General features: G+C 39.8%; 1 protein-coding gene across 1 annotated transcript in view; it reads left to right on the forward strand.

Moving 5' to 3' along the window:
* The first annotated feature begins 8,128 nt into the window (after nucleotides 1–8,128).
* The window catches only part of C9H2orf73 (chromosome 9 C2orf73 homolog), a 50,402-nt gene continuing 38,709 nt past the window's right edge, over nucleotides 8,129–19,821 (forward strand). Inside the window, exons 1-2 of the mRNA XM_059187668.1 lie at nucleotides 8,129–8,655; nucleotides 12,428–12,629. Of these exons, the coding sequence (XP_059043651.1) occupies nucleotides 8,630–8,655; nucleotides 12,428–12,629 (228 nt within the window). The 5' untranslated portion in view covers nucleotides 8,129–8,629. The remainder of the gene's footprint in view (nucleotides 8,656–12,427; nucleotides 12,630–19,821) is intronic.

The raw sequence follows: 19,821 nt of genomic DNA on the forward strand, positions 1-19,821 counted from the left end.
TGCAGCAAGTGTGTTCTGCAGAGAGGGATACTGGAAGTGCAGCAGAGAGGGATACTGGAAGTGCAGCAACAGCTTCCTTTTAAACCATGAACAAAAGTCAAAGTCCCCTTTTCCAAACAGGCGGGAACAGAGTCTAGGTAAGGTAACTAGATATGTAAACAGAGTAATGCAGAAATGAGGATGGTTTATGGTAAAATACTGTTTGGACTAGAGGATCCAAACTGTGGAGCTGTGAGATCAGTAGGGCCAGTGTGAAGAGCCATGCTTCATAAGAGTGCCAAGTCCAAAGCCAAAAGAGGGCTGAAAAATATGCCCCCAAAATATGCAGCCTGATTTTTAAAAATGTAACTTTTCTTGCATAAATACCAAGGTTTCAGAACACTCCAGGAGTACAAGTTTTGGTACCCATAACTCTTAGTGAAAAATTCCAGAAGCAGGGATAAACCTGTGGGCTGGCAAACCAATAACGAGGACTATGTAAGACTTACTGGGTACTTTTGTCATTTATTCAGGAAATATCTAACAAGAATATGCCAGATCCCAAGCACTGTGGCTGAGGCTGGGTGTAAAGAGAGGAGTATGAAACAATGTCAACTCTTAAGACATTTATTTTTTAATGGTAATGCTGACAGATAAGTGGCTGAGCACCTACCATGTGTCACGTAGTACACACGGACCATCTTGGGTCAGCCTCAGAAAAACACTAGGAGTAAGACAGGGACAATCATTATTACCACTTTTTGATGAGGAAATGAAGGTTCAGAAAGGTAAAACTTGCTCAAAGTCATGTCATCAAGGAGTGGTTCCAACTTTAGGGCAAGGTTTCTGTTATGCTATATTCCTGCAAAACTGAATGAGAAGCAAAAAGGATATTAAAAATAAGTAGAATTTCAGTTCTATCCATATTCAGTTCAAAATAAAAGATCATAATGGGTGGGGTGCCTGGGTGGCTCAGAAGGTTAAGTGTCTGACTCTCTGACTCTGGATTTCAGTTCAGGTCAGGATCTCAGGGTTGTGAGATGGAGTCTGCGTGGGGCTGGGCTTGGAGCCTGCTTCGGAGTCTCTCTTTCCCTCTTCCTCTGCCCTTCTCCCTGCCCCCACCCCCTTCCTCTCTAAACAACGACAATAACAACAGCAACAAAAACCATAATGGATCTGTTAAGAAGTATAAAAATTTTTTTAGATAAGGTAAAAAGTTTAAAGAGTAGTAATTCTAAGGAAAAAAAACCCAACTCTTACAAATATGAATAGGAAAGGACAGAAAGAAAATACTAACTTTGGGATAGAAACTCATGAAGTATAGCCAAGATGAAATTATATGGCTTCTATAGATTTTATTTTGTATAACCTCAAACATTCATTAAGGAAATAACATAATTAAAGTCACTGTATTTTCCCATTAGTGAGGTTTTCTGTTCTCATCCAAGCTAATCAAACTATATTCCACTCAAAGCAAAAGCCTAAAAAGTTAATTACTTGGTCCCATCTTCTACTCTATTCAGGCCCATCTATAGACAGTTTGGAGCAGATTATCTTATAGGTGGGCTTCTCAGTCTAACAGTCTTAACACAGATGAAATATAGCTTAAAATGAGGATTCACAGCAGGCTCAACAAGGGAGCAGAAGCTAAAATATAAACAAAAAGCAAAAGGAAATACAAATTTTGCAGAAGAGTTTATGGCCAAAGTGGACACTGATGCAAACTGTACTTAACAGTTTGCTGTGGGCAGTTGCTTTTTCCCTTGCAACTCACCCCAAGAGGGAGGGAGGACCCTAGAATGGCCCAACCAATGCATATAATAAAGGGTGCTTTAACAAAGATCTTGGGTGTGCAATAGCTCCCTTAGAATCGCTGCGGCCAATAGGGTAGGTATTGGTTCCCAATGTATGGACAAAAGCACAGAAGCTCTGAGAGGTCAGACTTGCCCTCTGGGTTTCTGTCAGGGGTGCTCAGGCCTCTGTTCATGGTGGCAGCTCCGCACAACCTGCACGGCTCCCACGCAGTCCCCATGATACTGACTAACATTGAGAAAAAACGGACTACGGCATTCCCCACTCCATTCTCTACACGGCAAAACACTGCAGAAACAGAAGCTTTCTTTCTAATGCTGTCTCCCTTCTCTTACAATATGGGAAAATCCTTTAAGATTTCTTTTTCTGAGGCACCTAGGTGGCTCAGTGGGTTAAGCCTCTCCTCAAGACCCCAGGGTCCTAGGATCAAGGCCCACATACAGCTCTCTGATCAGTGGGGAGTCTGCTTCCCCACCCCCCTGCCTGCCTCTCTGCCTACTTGTGATCTCTCTCTCTGTGTCAAATAAATAAAATCCTAAAAAAAAAAAAAAAAAAGAGAGATTTCTTTTTCTGAATCTTACAACCCATTATTAATGCCTTAAAACAATGTTGGCAGAGAAAGCAAAAGAAAGAAGAAAGCAAGAAAGAAAGAAAGAAAGAAAATTTAAATCAAGAAGTTTGCTCCCAGCTTACCCTACTGATAAAAAAAAAAAAAAAAAAAAAAGGCTAAGTTTCCAAACTCTTGAAAAGCTTATAAACACCAATATATTTAACTTGGAGCATATAATTCCATTATATAATTACATAAGGGAAAGGGGATAGGTTAGAATGATAAAGGAAATGACTTGTGAAATGTTGATTTGCTGTGTCAGACTGAAAAGATGTGCCTAGGAGGTAGTTGAAGTAAACTTCCCCTTATTAAAAGTGTTGTACTTTTCTATTTAAAAATCTTACCTATGATTTTTTTTTTTTAAGGTATATTCTAACTTCGAGGTCAAAACGCTCATTTTTCTTTAAGTGGGAGCTTCTCTCCTAACTCTTCAAATGTACTAAAAAAGAAAAGCATTTTTAAATTTATCATAGGTCTACCCATCCATATAAAAATAATGATCATCAGGGGGCACCTGGGTGGCTCTAGCTGGGATCCCAGGGTCCTGGGAGCGAGCCCTGCATCAGGTTCCCTGCTCAGCAGGAAGACTGCTTCTCCCTCTCCCACTCCCCCTGCTTGTGTTCCCTCTCTTGCCGTGTCTCTCTCCATCAAACAAATAAAAATCTTAAAAAGAAGAAAAAAAAATGATCATCACTCAGCAGCTCATCGCTAAAAGCTGACAGTGTGGCACCAGGAGCTGCGGCAACCAGCGATTATGAGCTCATTTTTGGATTACTACTATTTCTGTTTTACCAACAGGGGCCCTCGACATCAGCTCGAGCATCAGAGCATCGTTGGTGACGATGCACTGTGTATAGTGACAGTTTGTAAGTAGACGGTGCAAACATTCACTTTTTACAGCCCTGCCCCCTCTCTGATGGTTGTTATGTTCTCCACCCCTATTGGAGCCTTCCTGTTTTGGAGGTGTTCACTCCTGAAACATCTGCTGGGTTTAGTCTTTCTAGTTATTTTTACCCATTCTCACACCATAGTGACACTAGGAAGACCCTATTTTGAATTTTATGTTCCATTTTTATTGGCATGATTTAAACAAGAGGTAGAGAAACATTAGGCAGAGGCGGTCAGTGTAAAAAAGACTGATCTAAAAACAAATCCTCGCTGTTTCACTTTCCAGCTGGGTGAGCTTCCACCAAGGAATAAGGCTAGGGCAAGGCTGCGGGAAACGATACTTTTTGGGTGCCCACTTTATGCAAGGTGCTTTACACTTGCCTTATTTGATCCAATAACCCTACAAGGTAAGTTCTTTCATCCCTATTCTTTTGGGATCTTATTCATTTATTTTTTAGTATACGTGCTACCTACGTGAGCACCATTCAATTATTTTTTAAAGATTAATAAGAGACATAGTCCAAATCTAAAGCTCAAAGAATTTAAATAGCTTACGCAGAGTCAGAGAGCTTTAAAAATGCAACTAGGGCTTAAGCTCAGCTCTGACCCTGAATTTCAGTAAACATGAGTTCTCCTCTCCTAGGGCAAGTACAGAGAATAGTTGTATCATCAAAGGGATCAAGGGTAGATTTTATTTCTCAGGAATTGAAAAACTTAAGTTACTTAGTTTAGAAGGTAGTTTTAATTACCTGTTTTACATTGTGGAGATTCTCTAAGGAAGTTGTTAAACAATTACTACCTATGTCCATTAAAAACACTGAAAAGCTCAAAGTAGTATAATATATTTTGTTTTTTCTAGGTATTTTTTCTGAGTTAATTTCATTGATAAGGTCTGTTGTTTGCAAGGTACGTTCCTGGGTGCTGAGAACCTTAAATGAATCAACCATAAATCTTATGGTCCAGTGAGGAAAGGCCAGAACTTACAAGGTGTGGAATATATGTTGGATTGCTCAATAATCAGATACTAAGATGTGATCCCCTTCCTTGCAAGTCATTACTCCATCTCTGGAATTCTTCATAGCAAACAAGGAAAACAGCCCCCCAAAATATGCTAGATGACAGAAAATCATCAAAATTAGCTTAGACTAGGGATTCCTAACTTTTTGAGAATGGTAACCACCTCAACCATGTTTCATTTTGCATTCCTTTCTCAAGAAGCAATATGTCCATAGCTGTTCATTCAATAAATCTTTACTACATGACCACTCAGTTGAAGACATCACGATAGTACCAACACGGCCCTTTACTAACAACTGCCTAGGACCACCTTCATTCATCCTTCATTTATACAGCTTCTATGTAAGGTACCATAGGTGGATTATTTGAAAATAAACCTTGAGTCATGAAATTACAGTGATCACTAGAAGCTCTGAACTCATAAAATACAGGTTTCTTCCTTCAATGGGGTAAATGGCCAAACTCATGATTTCTGACCACGATTTCGGAGTAACCAGGCTGCCTGTAATTGCTTTAGTTATTTCAAGAGAGCTCATAAAACTTAAGACTTTTATGCATATATTATATGAATATAAACATATTCATGCATAGATCTGTTTAGAATGATCTACATGATTTATACTAGGGACTTTTACCTTTTAATTGATGTAACACCTCCTGCTTGTTTTATCATCTATCTCTCTTTAAAGTACAATATAAATCACTTAGTTTTAAACTTAGACCAGAGGAAAACTCAGGGCTCCTTTCCTACCTATAATTCATTTGAACCTATTAATTTTCAAAGGTAAACCTAACACTAACATTTCTCATTTCCATTGCCCTCAAATTAATGTATATTTTGGGTTGAAAGCATTCTTAGTCTAAGGGGCACTTGGGTGGCTCAGTCTGTTAAGCAGCTGACTCTTGATTTTGGCTCAGGTCATGATCTCAGGGTTTTCCGATCGAGCCCCACGTTGGGACTCCCTCTCTCTCTGCTCCTCTCTCTCTTAAATAAATAAATAAAATCTTTAAAAAAGTATTAGTCTAAGGTAATAAAATAAGGACAAAAACAGATAATATAATACATGTACTTGAGAACTGTCTACTAATTATAAAAACAGGCAGAAAACTAACAGCCAAGTTTTAATGAGTAATTTCTATGTGTCAGGATAAATTCTGTTTTCTCATTTAACCTATACAATACATATAAATGAGGCAAATGAACTATCTTTAAAAACAAAAGTAGAGATACATTTGGCTTGATGCCATACTCTTGAGCTCCTCATGGGTATCACATGACTGAAGAAAGAACTGAGAGGAAGCCGGACTCTCCTTTCCTCTCAAGTTATACAACTGTACCTTCATTATTTTTGGCATTTTCCTATGGTTTGAAAAAAAGTGTTGACAATTTTCTGCATCTATAACATTTCGGATGAGCAATTTCTATCCTATTGTGTTTCCTCACATATGGTGTTCTCACTCAAATAGCACTGGTTTTTTAACTTGTACAATATTAGTAAACCACGTTGAATTATTCTCCGCTGACAAGAATCCAAACTACCTAACACGAGAAAATTACATGTATTATTGAGGCTAGTGTGTTCACTGATTTCAAACATAAATTTCCCAGTAGAATCACTATATTTTACAGAAAGGGATCATAGAGATTATCTCATCTGACCTTTTTTATTTCCCCTTTACAAGTGAAAATCTATAGCAGACAGGTTTAAGTGTTGCTCCTAGGTCAGAGCAGCTAGTTCGTAGTAGAAAAAACTAACATCCCAGTGCTTTTTCTACCATAAAAAGTTACTATTATTATAAAATCTGCATTGTTTTGCAGTGCCTTACAGAGGATGTACCAGTCATAAGTAATTGGCATTTTTTAAAAAATGGGCTCATTTTTGTAACACCGTATTATCCTCAGCACTGAAATTTGACACTTATGACTACCAGTTACATACTAGTATCATGTGTCATTGTTCACAACTTTTCCCAGTATCTATTTCTTATATTCCTAACCAGATTGTGGCTTCTCTGTGGTAGGCATAATTATCTTTTTAAAATGTTTCTTACATCCCTCAATACATCTGCATATACATGAACTGCTTAACAATTGGAAAGAGATTGACATAGATATATTTAGATTTTAGTCTTATACTATGTGACTCAAAAAAAAAAAAACACAAACAACTGTCATCTTGTTGAATGCAGGTGAATTTGCTTTGAAAGGGACAAAGTTAAAGTCCTCATTTCTTCACAGCAAGCAGTTGGGATTGTCCCTGAAGGTGAGTGGTTTTAGGAGCTTGAAGAGACTGGTGAAGGATGAAATCAATATTAGGGGGACTTATGAGAGAATTGACTAGGTCTTAAAGACATGGGGTAGCATATCCCATCAAATTTCTCAGTCAAAACCCAAGCTAATAATGACCAGGGACTGACCACAAGCTTGCCCACCCACCCCGGTCAGTACTCTCTGCCTGTATTGAGAAATCCTCACTGGAGAACAACCTTAAGAATATTTTCATTTTAATAAGTCAGTCGGAGAAAGACAACTATCATATGATCTCCCTGGTATGAGGAGGTGGAGATGCAACATGGGGGGTTTGGGAGGTAGGAAAAGAATAAATGAAACAGGATGGGATTGGGAGGGAGACCAACCATAAGAGACTTTTAATGTCACAAAACAAACAGGGTTGCTGGGGGGAGGGAGGTGGGGTTATGGACACTGGGGAGGGTATGCGCTATGGGGAGTGCTGTGAAGTGTGTAAACCCGGTGATTCACAGACCTGTACTCCTGGGGCTAGTAATACATTATGTTTATTAAAATTTTTTTTAAAAATCAAAAAAAAGAAATATTTTCTTTTTGTGGATGGAGACACTGAAGCTTAGAGAGAATAGATCATTTGCCCAACTGAAGCAGGTACTAAAGGGTGGAACCGGGATTCAAACACCGACTGCCCCCAACGGCCTATGCCCCCAGAGACGGTGACCAAGTAAGTACATGGTGTCATACGGTGCTGAACAAATAGCTGGCTCTCAAGCAGGACCTCAATTGTTAGTTTTCCCATTTGGGGGTTTTCAACCCACTCTCCCCATACGTATTTACCCACCCAATCCTTATTCCCCAAACACACATGTATTTATACACACTCCACTTCTTTTTACCAATTTAGTTGTGTAGGTAACTAGCTATCAAACTTCTATTCATATATTCTTCTCCCGTATGTACAGTGAGTCCGGCGACCAGACTTGGTTCTCTCCACATTACTCCAGGTAAATGTAAATACATATTAATACTGGCTCTGGGTTACAGAACACATGCACAAGCATAGCTTGGTTATACAACAGAATTCAACCCAATAAGGGTTTTTTCTTTTCCCATTATCCAGGCAAATACAAGATTTACGACGGCTGATGCCAAAGAAATTTGGCTCTGGTAATGGAAACTGGGAAGCAATGGTGAAATGAAGTAAGAAAATCGGGGGCCAGAAGGTGGACGCAAGTCATCAACTGCTTTTCCCAGGAACTTGCTCTTTTTAGATAAACGCTAGGAATACCAGCCCCAACCTGCTGCCATAGCCTACAGTTCCCTCCGCCCGGTTCTGAACCCCATTCAAGCTGGAGCAGATGCACACACCGCGGGGAGTCTCATTTGCAGGAGATGAGTGTTCCCTTGCTCTATTTTAATGCTTGCTGCCCGGCCGTGGAAAGATTTGCCAGAAATCGTGGAGAACAGCGACAGCCAAGCTTTTTCAAGCAAAGACTAGTCAGCCCAGGAGCAGCAATCATTACTTGCACAGTATTTAACGGTTCACGTAAACAAGCTTCTCTCCTGCCTGCGTGCACTTTTGGAGCCAGCTCCGGCAGACGTGGGCAGCGCCGGGGAGGCCTCCTGCGAGGCTCCGCGGATACGCAAGCAATACAGCCTCCAGCACCAGAGCCTAGGGCCGCGGGGGAGGCTCTGGGAACCGCCCCTTTTTGATCGCCAAGGCCAGCGTGGGCCTTAATAAATACTCCGCCCGGACCGATAGGAAAGGCCAAGTTCAAACACACAGCGTTCAGCCCGGGGCGGGTCCGGAAAAGACGCCCATAGACCCAACCACCTGCCCCCGCCTGGTCGGGCGGCCGCACCCGCAAGCTTGCGGAGCCCATCCGGATTACTGCGCCTGCGCGCTCCGGCTCCGCCCCCTTGCCGGTTTCCAAGGCCGCGCGCCGGGAGCCCGCCGTCGCTTAGCAACGCACGAGTCACAGTCCCGGCCCTCCGCGCGCCCCTTTCCAGGCAGGGCTTAGTCCCAGATCTTCCCGTGAGGCTCCTCGCTGCCTTGTGTCAGGCCGCAGGAGCCCATGGAGGAAAAGGAGGATAAGCAGCAGTAAGTGCTGGGGTTTGGTTTTCTATTTCCCCTTCTGAAACTATTTCCTTCCTTCGGGGAGGGTGAAGTGAGACCCGAGGGGTGGGTCCTCGGAGCGCTATCAGAGCTTTTCCTCTTCCATCCTATCTCTAGTAGTTGAGCGCTTACCGGAATACTTTTTAAAACACACTGCTTACCCCGCACCCACTGTGTGTCAGGCGCTTTACAAGCGCTGCCGGGTCCAACAGTCTTCAAGTCCCATGGAATCTTCCACTCCTAACTCCCCACATCTAAATTATTAGCAAATTCTTTAGGCTTTACCTTTAAAATATATCCAGAATTCCAGCATCATCCGCACGCTGGCCCAGCGTTTTTTACCTGGATGTTGTAACAGTCTCTGCTGCTCCCCTTGCCTCTGTGCGTTCTCCACTTAGCAGTGGGAGAGGTCTTTTTTTTTTTTTCCTTCTTTTTTTTTACAGCGTAGGTTAGATCACTATTCTCCATGGGCCCTTGCAGAGTAAGAGCTAAGGTCCTTGCAGTGGCCTGTGAGACCGCCACAAACTGCCCCTTTTCCTTTACCTGGTCTTATCTGCTGCTTGCCCTCTGACTGCACCCTGCTCCAGCACGCAGGCCTCCCCGCTAGCAGTGATTCTTCAAGTGTGCTCTCCACCCCACCCCACCCCACTCCCGCCCAAATCCAGCATCATCTGAGAATTTACTAGAAACTCATATTCTTACAGGCTCCCCACCACAGATATACTGAATCAGAAATCTGGAGTTGAGAACAATAAATAATCTGGGTTTTAACAAGCCTTCAGGTGATTCTGATGTATGCTAAATTTTGAGAACTATTGACCAAGGTGTTAGAGTTTAATACCAACATGGCCAGGGGTGTCTGCTTCCAAAGCCTGTATTTTTGTCACTAGAAGAGTGGTTCTCAACATACTTCAAGAATCACTTGGAGAGCTGGTTAAGTTTCCTGGGAACCTATCTCGGGATGGGATGGAACTGGTGAATTTGTACTATCAAGGTAAAATGGATGACAATGCAGCTCCTTCTGGGACCACACTTAGAGAAGCACCTAAGGCCAGGTGCTTCTGTTGCCATACTTTGGCAATTACAGTTCACTCTGCTAGAATGCCCTTCCTCAAATATCCTCTTAGCTCGCTCCCCTCTTTCTTTTTTTCAGTTGCCACCTTCATAATGCAGCCTCCACCCTGTCTGAAAATGCAGCCACCCTCCCACATACATGCACTCCTTTTCCCCATTCCCTGCTCTGTTTTTGTCCTTAGCACTTAACACCACCCAAAAGACTATGTTTTACTTATTATTTGATTTCTCATCTACCTTCCCTCACTAGGATGTAAGCTCTGCGAGCGCAGGAATTTTTGTTTTGTCACTCCTGTATCCTCGGTGCCTTGAGCAGCACCAGGCACAAAATTCAATAAATAATCTATTGAAAGAATGAATTATTCAACGTTATTGTCACATCTCTCTTAATAGGTATTCTTGGCCTTACCATGCCAAGGAGGAAATCAAGGCTCAGGTGTTAAATGGCAGAGTTGAGATTCCAGCTCTGTCTGCCTTTCTTCACTGCCCATTTTTGTGTTTCCTTCTATTAAGAAATTACTACAGAATCATATACTTCACATTTATGTGTTAATCTATAGCTACTCACACCCCAAATATTTAATTGAACGAATGCATATGCATGCAACCATAGAGCCACAGTCCGTCCCTTCAAGGATGTGATGCCAGTGCAAGTATATTGCTGAGTTACAACCATGAGAAGCAGATGGAAAAACTGATGTCAGATGTCTATAATAAAATCAATCATGACCTTTCCAGAGATATAAGTGTTTATTTAAAGGTAATAGAAAAAGCCTTAGAAGTTACTCACACTCGACTGGTAATCAGTCTTTCCAAAACCTTTACAGAGAGCAATTTGTGTTGGGCAGCAGGGAGGTAGGGTCCAAGGGTGCTGAATGTTGTTTGTATCTATATTGGAGTGGGGGTTGGGTGTATACAGTTACACTAAACCAGACTAAAAAATAACCCAGCAGATTGACCAGAATATGCAAATACTATAATGGCGGTCCATGTAACTGTGATGAACAGGATGCTTCCCCAGGTAGCTACATAATAATGAAAGAAACACAGTCTTCATTCACCCTTATGGAGAGCTACTGACCAGTAAAGGGTATTTGTAGTGCTTACCAAAAAAAAACAAAACAAAACTGGATACATAAATTATAAGTCATGGTATTATGAAAGAAAGTACTAAAATAGAGACTACATGGGGCAGAAAGGGGGAAATCTAGGAAAAGCTTCTGAGGAGATGGCTTTTAAGCAGAGACTTAAAGATAATGGACCAGTGGTGCAGGGACCCACGGAAGAACTGCCCAGGCAGAGGGGACACTGTGTGCACACGTCCTGAATAACTGGTGTGTCCGGGAACTGAAAGCAGGTGTGCTGTCTGGAGAACTGAGGGGAGAGTGGTCTCATTGCCTTGGAAGAGATTAGCTGGAGCTGGGTCCTGCAGCCTCAGAGCTGATGAGGAAGCAGTATTCACTATAAATGCAACACAAATGCATTTGGGGGTTTTCATTAAAAAATGATATGATAGAAAAGATGAACCTGACTTTGTTTTGAAGTAACGGAGGGGTTATATTTTCAGGGCCAAGACTAAGCAGAACTGCTCATTTTCTCTATAAATTTGTAATCTTATTTACTTACCTTCCATAGGTCAGGGCTTTAATTTTAAAAGCTTCTATGTAAAAAGTATTCACATTAATCTGTTTCATTCTTTCCTTTACTTTCCAAGTATGTGAAATTTTAAAATACTGCCTTTTATCATGTCTACCACTCTTTATTTAAAAGGAGAAAATTTCTATAAATTGCTTCTAAACATTTTTTAATATTTAAAAAAAATTCTATAATGTTCACTTTGGTACCAGTCTAGTTATTAAAAGCAAAAAATGATGAGATTGAAGTGATTGTTCTCATGCCTCCACAGTGGTATTTTCCTGAAAAGATAAATAATAGTGGTCATTTGGTACCTTTTATAAGTTTGCCAGGTGAACTTTTAAAATTAAATAGCTATCCTTGTCCAGGTGACTGAATTTACTAAGTAACTAACCCCCTTTTTTTTTTTTTTTTAAAGATTCATTCATTTATTTTAGAGAGAGAGTGTGTGGGGTGGGGGAGGGAGGGACAGGGAGAGAGGGAGATAGAGAATCTCAAGCAGACTCCCACCCACTGAGCAAGGAGCCTGACCCTAGGCTGGATCATGAAGTCTCAAGATCATGAACTGAGTCAGAATCAAGAGCTGGGCTTGATCCCTGGACCCCAAGATCATGACCTGAGCTGAAGTCAGGAGTCAGTCATTCAACCTACTGAACCACCCAGGCACCCCCTAAATAACTAACTTTTTAAAAAGGTGAGTTAAAATTAGCATGTAACTTACCTTCATGAATACATGTTCCAAACAGGATCTGTAACCATGATAAAATCACTACTCTTTTTTTATTCCAAGCAAGTGAAAGTCTGTACATTGTGCTGGTGTATTATTATGAGTAATCATAATTAACACAAATCCCTTCATCTTTTATATGGTTTAAAATGAGAAGATACCCTTCCATATTTTAATTGCATAAGTCCCTTATAACTATTAATAAAACTTAAATTGTCTTGACTGATACTTGAAATATATTAATTTTTATTTTATCAATTATGACACAGTCTTAAAATGTTCATTGGGATACATTACTTATTATGTAATTCTATTTTTCAGAGAGCATAAAATAGAAGATGGTGGTATAGTGTATGTAACTGGAAAAAAAGAAGAAATCAAACAACCTGGAAAAAGTATACAACATTCAAAACCATTTGTTGGGAGAGGACGTATATATTATGCAAAATTCATTCATACAAATGCAAGAACATTGAATGAACCAGTTCCCTACATAGATCCCAGAAAAGGGCCAGAAAAGCAGGTTGGACGTATGTTCCTTATATACAAATACAGATTTAGATTCAGAAGCTGTTTTGCAGGATAATTTGGTCACAGACTACGTAAAGGATGTAACATATTCCAGTCTAATATTTTTTATAATCCAATAGTTAAAAGCAGTAACCTGAGACTATTCTCCCAGATAACTGTTGCATACAAACAATATATAAATAGAAAAGGAATCCAAATAGTTATTTTCCTAGATTGGATCAGATTATAGCCACTTAGGAGTGTTTGGCAGATACTGGAGAAATCTGTAATATCATATTTGTGTTACATATTCTACTATAAAAATTTCCCATGATACTCTCTATAAAATAATAGCTACCATTTATTTAAAGTGTGTGAAGTGCTAGGGATGAGCTAAGTGTTTTATGTAAGTTATAGCCTTTAATCTGTACAACAGTTTCTAGGAGGTAGCATTAGAAATATTTTATGGATGATAACATACCACAAAGAAGTGATTCACATATCTGAGATTACATAGTAAGCAAATGGTAAGCAAGGAAGTAAGCAAACCTTACCATAGCCAGGTTTCTGACCCAGGACAGTTGGTTTAGTCAAACCGCACTTTTCTTCACTATCATATTATTTCATTATCTTCTTTCTTTAAACTTTGGTTTGTTGAGGTATAGTTTATCCTGTTAGTTTCCTATTTCTGATATTACAAATTACCACAAATTTAAACACTTAACTTAAAGCAACACAATTTTATTCTCAACACTTTTGGACCTCAGAAGTCCAAAATCAGTCCCATTGGCTATTAGCAAGGCTGGTTTCCTTCTGGACTATCTAAAGGAAAATCCAGTTCCTTGCCTTTTCCAGCTTCTAGAAACTGCCTACTTTCCACGGCTTGTGGCCCCTTCCTCTTGAAAGCCAGCAGCATGGCATCTTTAAATCTTGCTCTGACTTTCCTGCCTCCCTCTTTGGTAGATGGGTATGATTACATTGGGCCCACCTAGATAATCCTGGATAGTCCTCTACTGAGATGTTTTACTTCATCTCAGCCACAAAGTTCTTTTGCCATGTGAGTTTATGTGTAATTGTGATTTAACTTGACATTTAAATAGAGATTGCTTTTAATGACCTGTCTTCACATCAGTAACATCCAATGTTCATATCATAAAATCGCTAGCATACCAGGGCACTGTGTGTGAATGGGAGATCTTCTTGAGGCAGGAATTAATGTAGTCAAATATGTATTAATGTCATGTAATAAAAGCCTATGTGGCCAGTTTTAAGGCTATTTTTTTTTATAAACCATGAGGGGATTTTAAAGATATTAATAGCCCAGGCCTACCTGAGGGATATAAGTCTGGTCCAGAAATCCAGGTTAGTGAAGTTCCCATATTTCTTACAAAAGTTAATGAATGACTCTCCTGAGCTCTAAGTCAGGACTGAGTTAAAACCAAACTATTAGCTGAATCCATCCTTACCTTGAGATACTAAGGAAAAGAAATGGGTTTGAGAATGGAAATATAAAATGTAAAAATCTCAAAAATCAAGGCACTAATTTTCTTTACTAGTTTATAGGTGTCTTGAGAAAGGTGATGTCAGGAGCTGCGATCCAGATGTGGTGATACAGTAGCCATAGGATCCTTATTTATTGCTGCTAAAGGCTAAATGAGTCAGAGACCTTTAAGAGGTGGTGAAAGGAAGTTTGAGATGAAGTGAGAGGACAGGGAAGAGAGGCTGCTGGGGATAAGAGTGAGGAGATATACACCAAGACTGAAGATACATCACCGAGTTAAGGGCGTATTTGTTTTGGAATGGAGGCACTATTCATATTTTAAAAACAAAAAGAGCTATCTTTTTTTTTTTTTTCTTTTTGGTTTCGTGAAAGTTTTGTGTTTTTTGGTGTTATTGGTTTTTTTTTTTTGCATTTTATTTATTTTTTTCATTTTAATTTTTAATTTTTAATTTTTTAAAAAGATTTTATTTATTAATTTGACAGAGAGAGATCACAAGTAGGCAGAGAGGCAGGCAGAGAGAGAGGAAGGGAAGCAGGCCCCCTGATGAACAGAGAGCCTGATGTGGGACTCGATCCCAGGACCCTGAGATCATGACCTGAGCCGAAGGCAGTGGCTTAACCCACTGAGCCACCCAGGGGCCCCAATTTTTTATTCTTTATAAACATTTTTATCCCCCGGGGTACAGGTATGTGAATCACCAGGTTCACACGCTTCACAGCACTCACCATAGCACATACCCTCCCCAATGTCCATAACCCAACCTCTCTTCCCCCAATCCCCTCGCCCCAGCAACCCTCAGTTTGTTTTGTGAGATTAAGAGTCCCTTATGGTTTGTCTCCCTCCCAATCCCATCTTGTTTCATTTATTTTCTCCTATCCCCTTAACCCCCCCTGTTGCATCTCCACTTCCTCATATCAGGGAGATCATATGATAGTTGTCTTTCTTCACTTGACTTATTTCACTAAGCATGATACCCTCTAGTTCCATCCACGTCATCGTAAATGGCAAGATTTCATTTCTTTTGATGGCTGCATAGTATTCCATTGGGTATATATACCACCTCTTCTTTATCCATGCATCTGTTGATGGACATCTAGGTTCTTTCCATAGTTTGGCTATTGTGGACATTGCTGCTATAAACATTCGGGTGCATGTGCCCCTTCGGATCACTACGTTTGTATCTTTAGGGTAAATACCCAGTAGTGCAATTGCTGGGTAATAGGGTAGTTCTATTTTCAACATTTTGAGGAACCTCCATGCTGTTTTCCAGAGTAGTTGCATCAGCTTGCATTCCCACCAACAGTGTAGGAGGGTTCCCCTTTCTCCACATCCTCACCAGCATCTGTCATTTCCTGACTTGTTAATTTTAGCCATTCTGACTGGTGTGAGGTGATATCGCATTGTGGTTTTAATTTGTATTTCCCTGATGCCGAGTGATATGGAGCACTTTTTCATGTGTCTGTTGGCCGTGTGGATGTCTTCGTTGCAGAAATGTCTGTTCATGTCCTCTGCCCATTTCTTGATTGGATTATTTGTTCTTTGGGTATTGAATTTGATCAGTTCTTTATAGATTTTGGACACTAGCCCTTTATCTGATATGTCATTTGCAAATATCTTCTCCCATTCTGTCAGTTGTCTTTTGGTTTTGTTAACTGTTTCATTTGCTGTGCAAAAGCTTTTGATCTTGATGAAATCCCAATAGTTCATTTTTGCCCTTGCTTCCCTTGCCTTTGGTGATGTTCCTAGGAAGATGTTGCTGTGGCTGAGGTCGAAGAGGTTGCTACCTGTGTTCTCCTCAAGGATTTTGATGGAGTCCTTTCTCAAATTGAGGTCCTTTATCCATTTTGAGTCTATTTTCATGTGTGGTGTAAGGAAATGGTCCAATTTCATTTTTCTCCATGTGGCTGTTCAATTTTCCCAACACCATTTATTGAAGAGACTGTCTTTTTTCCACTGGACATTCTTTCCTACTTTGTTGAAGATTAGTTGACCATAGAGTTGAGGGTCTATTTCTGGGCTTTCTATTCTGTTCCATTGGTCTATGTGTCTGTTTTTGTGCCAGTACCATGCTGTCTTGATGACAGCTTTGTAATAGCGCTTGAAGTCCAGAATTGTGATGCCACCAACTTTGGCTTTCGTTTTCAATATTCCTTTGGCTATTTGAGGTCTTTTCTGGTTCCATATACATTTTAGGATTATTTGTTCCATTTCTTTGAAAAAAATGGGTGGTAGTTTGATAGGGATTGCATTAAACGTGTAGATTGCTTTAGGTAGCATAGACATTTTCACAATATTTGTTCTTGCAATCCAGGAGCATGGAACATTTTTCCATTTCTTTGTGTCATTCTCAGTTTCTTTCATGAGTACTTTATAGTTTTCTGAGTATAGATTCTTTGCTTCTTTGGTTAGGTTTATTCCTAGGTATCTTATGGTTTTGGGTGCAATTGTAAATGGGATTGACTCCTTAATTTCTCTTTCTTCTTTCTTGTTGTTGGTGTAGAGAAATGCAACTGATTTCTGTGCATTAATTTTATATCCTGACACTTTACTGAATGCCTGTACAAGTTCTAGCAGTTTTGGAGTGGAGCCTTTTGGGTTTTCCACATATAGTATCATATCATCTGCGAAGAGTGATAGTTTGACTTCTTTGCTGATTTGGATGCCTTTAATTTCCTTTTGTTGTCTGATTGCTGCGGCTAGGACTTCTAGTACTATGTTGAATAGCAGTGGTGATAATGGACATCCCTGCCATGTTCCTGACCTTAGTGGAAAAGCTTTCAGTTTTTCTCCATTGAGAATGATATTTGTGGTGGGTTTTTCATAGATGGCTTTGATAACATTGAGGTATGTGTCCTCTATCCCTAGACTTTGAAGAGTTTTGATCAGGAAGGGATGCTGTACTTTGTCAAATGCTATTCAGCATCTATTGAGAGTATCCTATGGTTCTTGTTCTTTCTTTTATTGATGGTGTTGTATCACATCAATTGATTTGCGGAGTTGAACCAACCTTGCAGCCCTGGAATAAATCCCACTTGGTCGTGGTGAATTATCCTTTTAATGTACTGTTGAATCCTATTGGCTAGTATTTTGGTGAGAATTTTCACATCTGTGTTCATCAAGATTATTGGTCTGTAGTTCTCTTTTTTGTTGGGATCTTTGTCTGATTTTGGGATCAAGGTGATGCTGGCCTCATAAAATGAGTTTGGAAGTTTTCTTTCCATTTCTATTTTTTGGAACAGTTTCAGGAGAATAGGAATTAATTATTCTTTGAATGTTTGGTAGAATTCCCCTGGCAAGCCGTCTGGCCCTGGGCTTTTGTTTGTTTGGAGATTTTTGATGACTGTTTCAATCTCCTTACTGGTTATGGGCCTGTTCAGGCATTCTATTTCTTCCTGGTTCAGTTGTGGTAGTTTATATGTCTCTAGAAATGCATCCATTTCTTCCAGATTGTCAAATTTGTTGGTGTAGAGTTGCTCGTAGTATGTTCTTGTAATGGTCTGTATTTTGTTGGTGTTAGTTGTGATCTCTCCTCTTTCATTCATGATTTTATTTATTTGGGTCCTTTCTCTTTTCTTTTTGATAAATCTGGCCAGAGGTTTATCAATCTTATTAATTCTTTCAAAGAACCAACTCCTAGTCTCGTTGACTAGTTCTATTGTTTTTTTTGGTTTCTATTTCATTGATTTCTGCTCTGATCTTTATGATTTCTCTTCTCCTGCTGGGTTTAGGGTTTCTTTCTTGTTCTTTCTCCAGCACCTTTAAGTGTAGGGTTAGGTTGTGTACCTGAGACCTTTCTTGTTTCTTGAGAAAGGCTTGTGTTGCTATATATTTTCCTCTCAGGACTGCCTTTGTTGTGTCCCACAGATTTTGAACCGCTGTGTTTTCATTATCATTTGTTTCCATGAATTTTTTCAATTCTTCTTTAATTTCCTGGTTGACCCATTCATTCTTGAGAAGGATGCTTGTAGTTTCCATGTATTTGGGTTCTTTCCAAATTTCCTCTTGTGATTGAGTTCTGGCTTCAGAGCATTGTGGTCTGAAAATATGCAGGGAATGATCCCAATCTTTTGATACCAGTTGAGACCTGATTTAGGACCCAGGATGTGATCTATTCGGGAGAATGTTCCATGTGCACTAGAGAAGAATGTGTATTCTGTTGCTTTGGGATGAATTGTTCTGAATATATCTGTGATGTCCATCTGGTCCAGTGTGTCATTTAAGGCCTTTATTTCCTTTTTGATATTTTGCTTGGATGATCTGTCCATTTCAGTGAGGGGAGTGTTAAAGTCCCCTACTATTATTGTATTATTGTTGATGTGTTATTAATTGCTTTATATAGTTGGCTGCTCCCATGTTGGGGGCTTAGATATTTAAAATTGTTAGATCTTCTTGTTGGACAGATCCTTTGAGTATGATACAGTGTCCTTTCTCATCTCTTATTATAGTCATTGGCTTAAAATCTAATTGATCTGACATAAGAATTGCCACTTTTGCTTTCTTCTGATGTCCATTAGCATGGTAAATTCTTTTCCACCCCCTCACTTTAAATCTGGAGGTGTCTTCGGGTTTCTTGTAGGCACATATAGATGGGTTTTGTTTTTTTATCCATTCTGATACCCTGTGTCTTTTGATTGGGGCATTGAGCCCATTAACATTCAGGGTAACTATTGAGAGATATGAATTTAGTGCCATTGTATTGCCTGTAAGGTGACTGTTACTGTATATTGTCTCTGTTCCTTTCTGATCTACCACTTGTAGGCTCTCTCTCTTTGCTTAGAGCTGGTTTGGTGTTTGCAAATTCTTTCAGTTTTTGTTTGTCCTGGAAGCTTTTTATCTCTCCTTCCATTTTCAATGATAGCCTAGCTGGATATAGTATTCTTGGCTGCATGTTTTTCTCATTTAGTGCTCTGAATAGATCATGCCAGCTCTTTCTGGCCTGCCAGGTCTCTGTGAATAAATTTGCTGACAATTTAATATTTTTACTATTGTATGTTACAGACTTCTTTTCCCGGGCTGCTTTCAGGATTTTCTCTTTGTCACTAAGACTTGTAAATTTTACTATTAGGTGACGGGGTGTGGACCTATTCTTATTGATTTTGTGGGGGATTCTCTGCACCTCCTGGATTTTGATGCTCGTTCCCTTTGCCATATTGGGGAAATTCTCTCCAATAATTCTCTCCAGTATACTTTCTGCTCCTGTCTCTCTTCTTCTTCTGGAATCCCAATTATTCTAATGTTGTTCCGTCTTATGGTGTCACTTATCTCTTGAATTCTCCCCTCATGGTCCAGTAGCTGTTTGTCCCTCTTTTGCTCAGCTTCTTTATTCTCTGTCATTTGGTCTTCTATATTGCTAATTCTTTCTTCTGCCTCATTAATCCTAGCAGTGAGAGCCTCCATTTTTGATTGCACCTCATTAAGCTTTTTTGATTTCAACTTGGTTAGATTTTAGTTCTTTTATTTCTCCCAAAAGGGCTTTTATATCTCCCAAGAGGGTTTCTCTAATATCTTCCATGCCTTTTTCAAGCCCGGATAGAACCTTGAGAACCGTCATTCTGAACTCTAGATCTGACATATTATCAATGTCTGTATTGATTAGGTCCCTAGCCTTCAGTACTGCCTCTTGTTCTTTTTTTTGTGGTGAATTTTTCCACCTTGTCATTTTGTCCAGATAAGAGTATATGAAGGAGCAAGTAAAATACTCAA

The sequence above is a fragment of the Mustela lutreola genome, chromosome 9, assembly GCF_030435805.1.
Source record: "Mustela lutreola isolate mMusLut2 chromosome 9, mMusLut2.pri, whole genome shotgun sequence".
NCBI lineage: Eukaryota > Metazoa > Chordata > Mammalia > Carnivora > Mustelidae > Mustela > Mustela lutreola.